This window comes from Sorex araneus, chromosome 2 (genome assembly GCF_027595985.1).
Source record: "Sorex araneus isolate mSorAra2 chromosome 2, mSorAra2.pri, whole genome shotgun sequence".
Classification (NCBI taxonomy): Eukaryota; Metazoa; Chordata; class Mammalia; order Eulipotyphla; family Soricidae; genus Sorex; species Sorex araneus.
Window position 1 is genome coordinate 195,774,046 of NC_073303.1, and position 13,923 is coordinate 195,787,968.

General features: G+C 48.4%; 1 protein-coding gene across 3 annotated transcripts in view; it reads right to left on the reverse strand.

Annotated features, from left to right (window-relative positions):
* The window catches only part of SCAF4 (SR-related CTD associated factor 4), a 69,769-nt gene extending 56,155 nt beyond the window's left edge, over window positions 1–13,614 (reverse strand). For all 3 annotated transcript variants that reach the window (XM_055125023.1, XM_055125024.1, XM_055125022.1), the window contains exon 1: window positions 13,092–13,614. In XM_055125023.1, the coding sequence (XP_054980998.1) occupies window positions 13,092–13,121 (30 nt within the window). In that variant the 5' untranslated portion in view covers window positions 13,122–13,614. The remainder of the gene's footprint in view (window positions 1–13,091) is intronic.
* Between the last annotated feature and the right edge of the window lie 309 nt (window positions 13,615–13,923).

The window sequence follows — 13,923 nt, forward strand, 5'->3', positions numbered from 1 at the left end:
TGGGCAAGGGGTTGCGGGGAGTGCAGGGTAATCCCAGCGATAGTCAAAGGATCAATGAGGTATTGGGGAAAGAAACCAGAGCTCCCACATGCAAAGCATGTACTCCAACCGTAAATACCATGGTTTAAACACTAAATCAGTTAAACTACCAAATTTTGTTTGTTTGGGGGCATACCCAGAAACGCTCAGGACTTAATTCTAGTGGGCTTGGGGGACCATATGGGTGCCAGGGCTCAAACCCAGGTTGGCCACGTGCAAGGCAAATGCCCCACCAGCTGTACTATTGCTCTGGCCCCTCAAAAAAATTTAGAATAGCCATATGAGAGTTAAGGACAGGGCTCAGACAAACTTCTTTTTGAAGTCCACAGCCTGGAATTGGAGATGGAACAACAGGAGGGTACTTTTCTTGCACATGACCAACCTAGGTTGATCCCAGCATCCCATCCCAGTTCCCCAAGTCCCACCAGGAGTTAATTCCTGAGTGCAAAGCCAGGAGTAACCCCTGAGCACCTCCAGGTTTGCCTCCCCCCCCCAAAAAAAAAACGCAAGAAAAAAAAAAACAAATGAACAAAAGAAGTCCACACCCAGCAACATGAGGCCACACCTGGTGGGTGGGTATTTAGGGGACCATGAAGAGATACAATTCATGGCCTTTGCTCATGCTAGCAATGTGACCTATCACTTGAGCTATCCTACAGAGATAAGACTTACTAAAAGCAGGTTATAAGACTACACATAAAATCCCAGAACTACTATTTCTACGTTGTGTGACCTCTGAAATTCACACCACCTCTAGGGCTTTCTTATATCTGAAAATCAGAGACAGCAAAAGAAAGGTGCGCAAACACTCAGAAGAGCATTGGCAGGCTGCTGGTTGGTATTTAATCAGCAAACGCAGGATTTATCTTTCAACTATCCCCACTAGATTACTTCCTAAACCTCTGACTGCAGACTGGAGAGAAAGTATAGAGGGTAAGGCACTTACCTTGCACATAGCTGACCCCATTTTGATTTCTGGCACCCCCATATGGTTCACTGAGCACAGAACCAGGAGTTAGCCTTGAGCCATCTTTGGACGTGACCCCCCCCACGCCCCAAAAGAAATCAAGGAAAAATAAAAAAGATGACCTTAAAAAAACTAAACCTGGGCCTGAGTCATAGTATAGAGGGTAGCATGCTTGACTGCGAGCAGTCAATCCTAGTTGCATATCCCCCTCCTGCCCCCAGTACCCAATACAGTACTCCAGCACTCCAGGAGTGACTCCTGAGTGCACAGGCAGGATTAAGTCTTAAGAATAGCTGGATATAGTGTCCAAACAAACAAAAACCCTAAATATGTCCTTCGAACAACATGATCTTGTTGATTCAAGATCAGCAATGTGACTTAGAGAACCAGTCAATAGCTAGTATTTTCCTACCTGATAGTAAATCAGATTCAGCAAAATAATAAACATGTCTTAAAACCCAATATTTTTTGTACTTTTAAAAAATCAGCTTTCATGCAATCCATATACCACTAAAACTTACCTTTCCAAAGTGTACAATTATGTGATTTTTACTATACTGAATTGTGAAGCCCTTGAAACTATTATTTTAGAACATTTTTCTTCTCTCCTACCGGAAATTCCACACCTACAATTACTCTCCGTCTTGCCACAACAAATAAATTTACTTCTCCGCTGACTTAGATATTCTGGGCTCTTTGTGTGTGTGCTCCTAGGGAATGAACCCAGGTCTCCCACATTCTAGGCTTGCACTGTACCACACTGAACCATAGTCCCAGTCCAATTTTTTTTGGGAGGTGGGGTTGGAGAGCAGGGAGGAGGCAGAGATTGGGACACATCCAATGGCAGTGCTCAGATATCACTCCTGGAGAGGCTGAGGAAACATGGTCACTGGAGATAGAACTCGCGTCAGCCATGCTGAAGGCAAGCGCCCTACTCGCTATACTATCTCCCTGGCCCCACACTGAACATTCTTAATAAAAAGCTTACCTTGGGGCCTTCTGGCAAGGGTCGACAATTGTACGTAACTCAGCAAAGCATCCCCAGAGGCTCCCAAGTATTGCTGGGGTGAGTCCGAAATAATCTGACACTGCAGGGCTTGAGCACACATCCTCAGGCCTTTACATTGAACTCCCCATCAAAAGCTCATTGACTAAGAAGCACCAGGAGGCACCCCACACACACTTTTCTTGGAAGAGAGCACACACCTGACAGTTTTTTTTCCCCCAGGTGGGGGAATGGGGGCCCGGCGTGCAAACCTGGATCTCCTATAATCTGTCCCACACACTGAGCTAATTCCCAGTACCCCATACTCTTAAAACAATGGTAAATGTCTCTATAAAGATTTTAATGTATTGGCAACTAAACCCCAAAGTTTGCTGTCCTTACTAAAGTGATTTGGCATCTCATAATTAAAGAGAACAAGGTGATGAAAGGTCATTAAAAGACATAAAACATTTTCCCCAAAATATTTAAAAGACACATTACTGTAAAATCCTTATCATAGGTTTTCAATTAAACAGGTATTATAACTACTGCCAAAATTCAGATTTTGAAAAAGTCAAACGAGATTAAGAACCTTAAGAAATACTGGGAAATCTGCAGAGAAGATTTATAAATTATAGGGTCGATCAACTATTGTCCCCTAAGGCACAACTAGAATAGGGTAACAGAGTCCGCCCAAAAGCAGGCTAGAAGCAGGCAGATTCTCTTAAGATTTTTAAGTACAATATGGCTGATTTAAAAATCATGCTGTGGTCTAGAGAGAAGGTACAGCAGGTAAAGCGCTGGCCTCACAGGTTCTATCCCCAGCACCCCATATAGTCCTGACCTACCCTCGGCAGCACCAGTGATTCCTGAGTGTAAAGTCAGGAGTAAGCCCCAAGCATAACAAAAAAGCATGCTGTCACTACACACTAAATAATATCAGAGAATATTCTGGGCTGGAGAAAAAGTACAGTTGGTAGGGCAATTGCCTTGCATGCAATCAACCTGGGTTTGAAATCGGCTACCCCATATGTCCCCACAGACCCAGTAGGAGTGATCCCTGACCACTTGTTTCGAACTATAAACAAGCCAAGAATATCGCCTGTGACACTATTTTTTTTTTTTTTTTTTGCTTTTTGGGTCACACCTGGCAATGCACAGGGGTTATTCCTGGCTCTGCACTCAGGAATTACCCCTGGCGGTGCTCAGGGGACCATATGGGATGCTGAGAATCGAACCTGGGTCGGCTGTGTGCAAGGCAAATGCCCTACCCGCTGTGCTATTGCTCCAGCCCCTGTGACACTCTATTCTTTTTTTTTAAATGGGTCTTTTTTTTTTGGGGGGGGGAGGCAGAGGAGACAGGGACAGGACCATGTGCACAGTAGTGCTCAGGGATCATTCCTGGAAGACTCATGGAACCATATGGGCTGTCAGGGATTGAAATTAGATCAGCCACATGCAAAGCAAGAACCTAACCCACAGTACCATCTCTCCAGTCACATCTTTTTGTAGACACACTTGTTTGTGGTCCTCCTTGATGAGTTTAAACTACTTTTAAGCATCAAGTCTACATAGTTTTATTATGCATCCTTTAGGAAACCATCTGTCCTAAGTGGAAGCACATAAGGAAACCTTATAGTGCTACGTGCCTAAGACATGCACACTCACGCCTCATCATTTGGAGAGTGACCTCCAAGGTTTGTTTAGGAGAGCATGTACTCTTTTTAGGCTCCAGCCCTTTAGTTCCTAGATGTATTCCTGTGTCTAAACAGTCTATTCGAAATGAGTGTGTGCAACTCTTCTTTCCTGAATCCCCAACCCCCTGTCTAAATATTTACAACCAAGTAGAATCAGTCTCTGAAGACAGCTTGCATATCCACGAACAAAAATTACAAAGGATGGGGGGCTGGAGCGATAGCACAGCGGGTAGGGCATTTGCCTTGCACACGGCTGACCCAGGTTCGATTCCCAGCATCCCAATTACCCCTGAGCACCGCCAGGGGTAATTCCTGAGTACAGAGCCAGGAGTAACCCCTGTGCATTGCCGGGTGTGACCCAAAAAGAAAAAAAAAATTACAAAGGATGCTAGTACTACACAACAAAGTTTCAGTGGACATTTATACCAAAACATAAAAATATTTACCCAATAGAGCCTTGGTGGACCCAGAATACCTTTGGGTGTGGCTGATAGACTACCCCCAGCACCGCAGGGCTTGACACAGCACCAAACTGCCAATCAGGTCTGCACACTGAACCATTAGGTCCACACTTGGACAGAATACTGGTGAGAAAGGGTCCACAGGGCCTGGAGTAATAATTAGGAGTGACCCTCTGCCTCACAAAATACATTCTTAGGGAAGAGACAGTACAGTGTGTAAACTTACCTTGCGCAGAGTCAACCTGGGTTTATTCCCTGGCACCCATATGGTGCCCTGATCCTGGCCAGGAGTAAACCCTGAGCCCCAAAACCAAAATAAACAAATAAATAAAAACTAGAAAGAGGAGGCGGAGTGATGATACAGCAGGTAAGGGCACTTGCTTTATACATACCAACCCAAGTTCAATGTCCCTCACCACATTGGTCCCCCACATCACCGGCAGTGGTCCCTGAGCACAGAGCCAGGAATAAGGCCTGAGAACAGCCAGGCCTATGGGTAAAAAGTTAAAATATAATAAAAAGCTATTAATTACAGTATTTGTGAAAAGTTTGAGCTCTCAAAAGAATAAAACAAATTCATTACACTAAACTGTTCCATTTTGTTTTGGGGCCACCTCAGCTGGTGCTCAGGGTTTAATCCTGGCTCTGCTCAGGGGACCAGGGACCACATGGTGTGCCAGGGATCAAACCTGGGTTGGACACATGCAAGCAAGTACCCTATCCACTGTACTATTGCTCCAGCAGTTAATTACTCTTAGTAAAATACTAACAGAAATGTCGATATGCCTCGTGGTCTAATCACAATAGATCTTAGTATGGCCTACTCCCAACAATTAAATTTTTTTTTTTTTTTTTTTTTGCTTTTTGGGTCACACCCGGCGATGCACAGGGGATCATATGGGATGCTGGGAATCGAACCTGGGTTGGCCGTGTACAAGGCAAACGCCCTACCTGCTGTGCTATTGCTTCAGGCCCCCCCCAATTAAATTATTTCTATCTTTTCTGATTTAATGGGAACAAAACATTAGTCAACCAATATTACCCAAAACTGATCTGTCGGTAAGCTACTTATCCTTTAATATGTATTATACCTGGCCTGTTTTTAGCCCAAAATTCAAGTTGTAGGCTGTTCTAGAGCAGAATAAAGAACTGATTCAGGGTAAGAGATAATAAGTGGTAAGGCACTTGCCTTGCATGCAGTCCGAGAGTTTGATCCCTGGCACCACATATGGTCACCCTGATCTTTTCTGCCCTGAAGTGATGATCCCTGAGCACAGCCAGGTGTGATCCCAAAACAATACAAAATTTTTTTGCTTGTTATCAGAACATTATAAACCATACCAAAGATTTAGAAATTTAATAACTTTTCCCCTACAATGTTATGAAGGGATATCTAAACTATAACTGAGAATAGAATGTGTATAAACATCTATAAGTCAACTTTTCTATTTTTCAATTTGTTTTCCAAAATAGGTCCTCATCAAGTGTTGATATAATTTTTTCCTGAAACAAAATGATAGCCTAGGAAGGGGAATATTTTCAGCAAGAACAAACATCAAAGATAAATGCAGGGAGAGAAGTCAGTTTTACTTCACTCACCATCTAGTCAAACCTGTACCGTAGGATATGCATTTCTTAAGAATCAAAAAAAGAGGTAACTATAACTTTTAGTATCCAAAACTCCCTTGCTAACAGTATAGCATGGTCAATGACATGGAAAGCAATCTCTGATTTTACTTCAAACCTCTTTCTTGGTCTCTGTAACTCATCTATAAAGGTCCACTTTACTTTTTTGTTTTGTTTTGTTTTGGGAGGCCACACCGGTGGCTAAGGGATTACTTCCAGTTCAAGGCTCCAGGGTCATGTGGTTCGTACCTCTAGTCCTTTAATCTGTGTCTTCCTCTGCACCAAACACTACCAGCAAAAATTTAACATTCTGGTTAACAAACAACTCAACAAGAAATTCTCACTAAACTCTCAAAGATAATCCCACCAAGCAAGCAATAGGAAAAATTTCCCAGTCATAGGAAACATTTCCAGTGAGAACAGGAAGAGGGCAAGTTCCTCCACTGCGATGTAACACTTTACTCTTCCTCTAGATCTCTGGATTAACAAGGTGACTCAGGTGACACAACTGGAAATGTATACCAACATGATTCTTCTATTAAGCAGTCATAAAGCTTCACAGGACTGATTTTAAAGATAAAACTTAATATGGAATGGAGAAGATAGTGAACAGGTAGGGTGCCTGCCTTGCACAAGGCTTTACCTGGGGCCAATCACCACATACACTCCCCCGAGCCCCACCAGGAATGATCCTTGAGTGCAGAGCTAGGAGTAAGCTGTGATCACTGCAAGGTGTACTTCCAACCCCACCCCGTCCCCAAAGAATGCATTCCTCTTTCTATGCCCTTTTCATTTATCTTCTCTTACAAGTTCTACAGAGGCTTTAGGTGTGAAGTTTTAATTAGCCAAAGTTTATGATTTGTAAAATATGGTAAAAATATTACTCTCCTAATTTTTTGTAGTGTAAATGTTACAGTATTAAAAAATCTAACATGCAATGAATGTTATTTTCCAATTCATAATTTAAATTTCAAATACACCAATGGCCAAAAGGTATAGTTCAAAAAATAAAACAAGCCTGTGGAATTTAAAATCTCAAAGTCTGAGAACAGGTCTCATAGATAAACTCTTAAAACATATACACAAGGGGAAATGCTTGAGAACATTTCACAGCAGCATTTGTCAAGGGAAAACAGAGCTGGGAGACAACACAGCGCTTCAATGCCCCACACTTACATGGTCCCCCAGCATCACCAAATGCAGCCTGGAGGCCCCCCAAGCACCACCAGGAAGCTAGGGCTGAACCAATGGGCAAGGCTGAGATTACAGATGGGGCATCCCAGACTTCCTGATTACCACTGAGGCACCCCTCCATCCAATCCCGCCCCCACCCCCCAAAAAAAATATTGGGAGAGGAAAAACATACCATACACTGGTTAGGAAAAACAAAGAATAATGTTTAAGAAAAAAAAAAGAGCAGCATTGCAAATAAATACAATCTGGTGTATTATGTAGGGATAATACTGACTGATAATAAATTCATTAGTTGATTACCTCTGGCTGGGGGCAGGAAGAGGGGAGAGAACATTCAGGACCAGGATGACAAAAAGGGAGGGAGAAATTTTTGCTTTATTTTGAAACTGAAAACATTTCATATAGCAACTACCCTTATTATAACTTATCTGCCTTTTTGGGCACGTCATTCAGTCAACAAACTTACAAATACCAAACTCTTCATACTACGAAGTATATAAAATAGCAAAACACAAACACTGGTCATATAATTTTCACTTTTATCTTGGGGTGGTGGTGGGGGAGCGGCGGGGGCGGGGATGCGTCACACACTGAAATGTTCAAGGGACCCTGCAGTGCTGGGGAATGAGCCTGAACTTGGACAAACCCTGTGTTCCAGCCTTTTTTAGGTATCTCCCTAGCCAGGTCACTTCTTGAAGCACCCTAACTGCTGTATGAACTCCCAGTACCCATCCGCTCATCTTTCATAACATTTACATCAGTGTCTTGCTATCAAAGCCCTCTGGCTAAATGGGTGCCTTTAATAACCTCACCTTTTCCTTATAGCAACCTCTATTACCTGTGCTACTAATTTGTCCCTTCTAATCCACAATTTTACTCAGTTAACCAATCCATCTTGTTGCTTTTAATCTAAGCTTTTGGAGACTCAGACTTTTATAGTCCAAGGGGCTAGAATATATATTTTGCTTGCTGGAGCACCAGGTTCATCCCCTGGCCCCACAGGTTTCCCAAAGCCCCTCTGAGCGTAGGCAATAATAAGAGAAACTACGCTTTATACTTCCATTTCTCCAACATGCTCAAGTTTCTACTCCTATCAGTCTGATAGAGACAGACCTGCATTTGACTGCCGGTTACTAAGGATAGCACTGTAGCACTGTCATCCTGTTCATCGATTTGCTCAAGTGGGCACCAGAAACATCTCACACTTTTTGGCATATCGAATACACCACAGGTAGCTTGCCGGGCTCTCCAAGAGGGATGGAGGACCCACCGCTATGCTATCACTCCAGTCCTACTAAGGATAAGACCTAATAAATATCTTTAGGGGCCAGGGTGATAACAACAGGTAGGGTGCTTGCCTTGCTTATGGCAGAACCTGGTCCCATTCCCCCATAAGGTCCTCTGAGTACTGCGAAGACCCAGGCATAATCCCTGATCAATGACAGGTGTGACCCCAAAACAAAACAAATAAAAATAGATCTTATATATTACTCTATAGACCTGCAAAGCCTAGCACCCTTGCCTTGAACACTCAACTTTTCTTTCACTTCTTCTTGAGCAATTTCTGCTGGAATCCCTTGCAACCAAACCTCTAACCATTTACAACCTCTCATCACATCTCTCTCATTAATGAACCTGAGCCTCTCCTCATTCCCCACAAGTTCTAGTGTCCTGTTAAAAGTTTTCACCTGTGACCCCCCCCCCCACATCCACCATTACACAAAATATTACCCTGAGGCAGCAATTAAGATAGGGAGCTTTGCATTCAAATCCCAGCCCTGCCATTAGCCAGCAGTATGCCCCTGGGCAATTATTATTTAACTTATTTAAAAGTCAGTTTGTCTGCAAATGGAGGAAAGGTTGTGGAATATTAAATTAAATGTACATATATAAAGTGCCTGACATGGTATATATGCTTGTTGTATATTAACTCTTTTTCTCTCCCCTTTTCCATTTACTCTAGCACACATCCAAGAGGCCTCCTAGACATCAACATCTGTTTCTCTGTTTCAACTTGGTTGCTTTCAAGTCTTGGGTCCTAATATACCCAACTGCTTGTTCAACATGCTGACGTGACTATTTCACGCAAAACTCAAATTCAGTTTACTAGAGAAACAACTACAATTTCTTCACTACATGTTTCTGATGACACCTGTTTGTAAACCCATCGGATGACAGGATGACAGGACAGGGATTCCTCTGGCCCACAAGCTTCCCTCCTCTCCTACCAGATAGAGAAAGACCAAATCTACATTTCACATGTCCGTCCTACTACAATCCCCAAACCACCCACCTCACCAAACTGGGCTTATATAAGATCTAAAATCAAGTAGTGTTCTGATTCTATCACCCAAACACTCAAAACTTTCACTTCAGTTTATCCACAGCCTAAAAAGTGGAATTCAAACACGTTAGGAAGACATTAAGTATCTGAACTGGAACTACTAAATCATCTTTATTTTTCAGGGACCTGAAGAATTAGACTACTATTCACTTTCTTTTAATCTATTATTCTAATCTACTATTCTTTTAATCATTGTTTCTTTCACTTTCTAATATTCAACTGATTCTCCATAGCCATCCCACTATTTTTTATTAGGGTCCCAAAAGAAACCAGTTCATCACATACTGAAGTTATGTACGAGGGCCAAGAGATACAGTACAGCGGGCAGGGAGCTTGCCTAACACGCGTCACTCTGGGGCACCCCATAGGATCTCTCAGCACAACCAAGTTTGGTCACAAAAACCAAAAACCAATGAAGTCATCTACCATAGAGTCAGAGCGATAGTGCAGCAGGTAGTGGGTGCTGGCTGCCCCCCCCACCCCCCCCCCCCCCCCCCGTCCCCCATGCCCCCAGCTTAGGGCACGAACTCAGAGGGGTGGAGTGATGCAGAAGCCCTGGGTTTGATTTCCAGCACTCAACACCTCAGGGAATGCCCCTGCCACCCCAAAATCCTTTGGGGCCAGGCAGATAGCACAACGTGCTTTACACATACATGCTCCAGGTCTGGTCCAAGACACCAAGGTCCCCCTGAGCACTAAGCCGGAAGTAGCTCCTAAACTAGGCTGGGTGTGGTCTCCCCAAATCAAAACAAAGTTTTGTGTCATCTATTAGATTAGGTTTCTAGAGGACAGAGTTCCTTGGTAATCTCACAGCACTGAGACTAGTAGCTTTGCTGCTGAACAGAGGCACTCAAAAGACTTGTGAAATGAAGTTTAGGAGATTTGAGGTTAAAGGGAACTAAGTAATCAGTAACTACTCATGAACGGGGAGAAATAACTGAGAAGCACTACAAATGACGCAGACACAAGGTAGATTTGAAGGTCAGACTAACTTCTTCCAAAGTTTCAGTTTAGAAGAAAATTGGGGTTTATAATATATGCTTAACATATCTAACCTATAGGTCATAAAATCAGGAAAGAAAAAAAAAATTTGGAGGGGGAGGAGGAATAGCCAGCAGTGCTCAGGGAATTCTCCTGGCTGTACTTGGGAATCACTCCTGGCAGGTTCAGGGACCATATGGGATACCAGGGATGGAACCCCAGTGGACCTTACCTCTTGCACTACCTCACAGGCCCAAAGAAAGTAAATTAAAATAAAAAAAAAATTAAAGAGGAAGAAACCCAATGTAAGAAGATTGTCATTTTGTACATTTTGAAAAGAACTGACTTCAAACTAACATTCCCAGTTTGGGCTGTTCAAAGTAAAAAAGTGATCACACTTCCCAAAACTGAAACTTTGCTTAAAAAGGAAGGCCTAATGGGGTCATGGTGGTAGTACACTGTATATAGTGCTTGCACAGCCCAGACCTGGGCTTGGTCCCTGGCACCACTAGGTGTGACACCCTCCCACTCCTAAAAAAAATTTTAAAAAGGCAGGTTAAAATTCAGTATTTCCCATGTTAAGGATACTCAAAGAAACTTCTTTGCTCATTTAAAAATACTATTAAAATTTTGATGCTATTAAAATATTTAATAAATTCTTATCCTAGAAAAGAAATGCACTTAAGGTATTTTTAAGGGGCTGGGGCAATAGCACAGCGAACAGGGAGATTGCCTTGCACACAGCCGAGGCAGGTTCAATCCCCAGTATCCCACGGGGTTCTCCAAATGCCGCCAGGGGTAATTCCTGAGTGCAGAGCCAGGAGTAATCCTGCATCACTGCCGGGTGTGGCCCCAAAAGAAAACAAAACAAAAAGGTAGTTTTGTTAAAAAAACAAAACAAAACAAAACAAAACAAAACGGTGCCCTTCATAGAAAACCTCAATCAACTATCTGTCAAACACCTGCTACAGCAAAGTGAGAGGAAGATGAGCACATTAATGACTTGCCTTCACAGAGCCAATACTCTGCCTTCAGGAAACGAACTCAACTTCGAACCCTATCACCATATAGTCTTCTAGATATCATCCCCCCACTAGAAAAATCTTTGTTATCTGGAGAAGGTCTAACTGAACTTTGCAAGGGACTAGCCCCGGTTGCCAACTCCTCGGCAGTTAAGGCATTTTATGTGCACATCAGTGGAAGAGCGAAATCACTCCGAGTAAATCCTTAAAAAAAAAAAAAAAAAAAGTCAATAAAGAGCCGCAGTGGGCCCGGAGGGGTGCCCGGCGCCTGGCCCTTCCAAGTGCCAAAGGACAACCGTGACAAGCAGCAACGACGCAATCCCGCGCGAGGAGGGCGAGGTGCCGCGAGGCGTCCAAGCCAGGCTCCCGCAGAAAACTGGCCCCCTGGGGGCCCCTGATCTTCTCGCGGGTGGAAAGATCTCTCTTCCTCCCCGCCCCCCCTGCACTTTGGCCCTTGGAAAAGGAAAAAAGTGGCAGCCCCGCAGCCACTCCACCCCCCCCACCGCATGACAATAGGGTCCATCTCAGAAGCTGCACTTTGCCAAACGTCAGGGGTCCCGCCCGCCACCCCCCTCCCACCCCCGCCCCGGTCTCTCTCCCAGTCTACCACGAGAAAGGACGGCCAATTTGGGAATCACCGCACCAAAAAGGAAAAGGAAGAGGGGAAAGAGGAAAAAAAAAAGGGAGGGGGGAGGAAAAAACCCAAAAGACTTGCAAGAAAAGCCTGCAGATTTAAAAGCCCGGGCGGCCGACGGCGGCGGGGCACCACCTTTGTTCGCGGGCTGGGGGCCGTTTTTTTTTTTTTTCACATGTAAATGCTCGGGGTCCGCGGGGGCCGGGGATTAACTCCGGCGGGGCGGGGGCGCGGGCGCGCGAGGGCGGCCCGGGGCGGGGCGGGGCCAGCGCTCTCCCCTCCCATTCAACTTTCCCGGTGTCACCGCGGGGCCGCCAGACCCCCAGACGCGGGCCGTGCGCGCCGGGCTCCGGCGGGCCGGGAACGCGGTGACGGTGGCGGGGCGTGTGTGCGCATATGTGTGTGTGTTGGGGGGGGGTCGCCGGGGTTCCAGCCCGCTCCCCAACTTCTGTGGAAATGCCGGGGCGCGGGAGGCTGGGCGGGGGTCGACTTGCAGCTGCACACCGGGGGCTGCCCCAACTTCTCTCCGCGAACCCGGGATCAGAGTCCAGCGGCCCCGAGCAACAGGAGAGCCCAGGCCGTCGTCGTCGCCGCCGCCGCCAACGCGCGGAGGATAGGGCGCGCGTGGGGCCCCCGTGCCGTCCTCCCCCCCAACACACACACATACACACACACACACATCGCGGGGCTGCCCCGGCCCCCGCCGGGCCCAAGAAACGGGTCTGCGAGCCGCCAAGGCGCCCCGACCTGAAACGCGGCGAAGTTCGAGCGCAGCGCGGCCGAGGGCGGCGGCGGTGGCCGGGGGAGGCCGCCAGGGGGCGAGGGGCGCGGGGCGGCGCGGGGCGGCGCGGGGCGCTGGCCCCGGGGTCGCCGGGCGGCGCGGGGGGGGAGGGGTGCGGGGCCGGCCGCCCCTCGGCTGCGTGAGGCGGGGCGCGCGCGGGCCGGCCCGCTCCGACCTCAGCGCTCCGCCCGCCCCGCTCCGCGCCGCCCGGCCTCGGGCCCCGCCGGGCCCCGCACGCTCCGGAACCGCGGCAGGAAGCGTCCCCACCCGGACCCGACCTTTCTCTCGCCCCCAGAAGCCCGCGGGCCCGCGGCGCGGCGGCTCCCCTCCCTCCCGGGGCTCCCCGAGCAATCCCCTCACCTCCTGGTTGAAGGCGTTGACGGCGTCCATGTTCGCGCTGCGGCGGCGGCGGCGGCTCCGGGCCCCGCCGGTCACATAAGCAGCTCGCGCCGCGGCGGAGCGGGGTCGGGGTGCGCGGGGAGGGGCGAGGGGAAACGGGCCGGGCCTGAAGGGCGGCGGGGGGGGCGGCCGGGCGGGAAGCCGCTGCGGCTGAGGCGGCGGGCTCGGCGGGGCCCCCCTCTCAGTCCCGTGCCGAGGCTGAGGAGGAGAAAGAGGCGGCGGCGGCGGCGCGGGGCTCCACCATGTCCGTTTGGGCGCGGGCGGCGGCGCTCTGCGGCTCGCTGACACGGGCGCCGGCCTTCCCCCCGCACACGGACGCGCGCACCCGGGGCGCCCTCACGCACGGGCCCCCACTGGCCCGGCCGGCGAGAGCGGGCGGGCCTCACTCTCCCTCGCTCGCCAGCGGGATGGCGGCAGCGGCCCGAGTCCACGCCGCGCGGAGCACCCTGGGACGGCTCGGGCCTCCCGGCGCTTCCTGTGCCCGGCTGCCGCCCCGCCCCCGCCGCGCCCGGCCCCGCCCCCGCGCGCCCGGCCCCGCCCCCTCGCCGCTGCCGCGCACGCGCACGCTCGTACTCCCGCCTCCTCCCCGCCCCCTCCCTCCCCAAAAGCCAGCCGCCGACGCGGGACGCTGGGTCTCCGCGCACTTTCCCGCCCGCCGCGCCCGCGGGCTCTGGAGGCGACCTGGCTGGCGGCTGCCATGCCGGCTCTTTCCCGGGGCGCCTGGGCAGGCGCGCGGGGTCCCGGGAGCTGCCAGAGAACGGGCCCGCGCGCGTGCACACACACACACACGCAC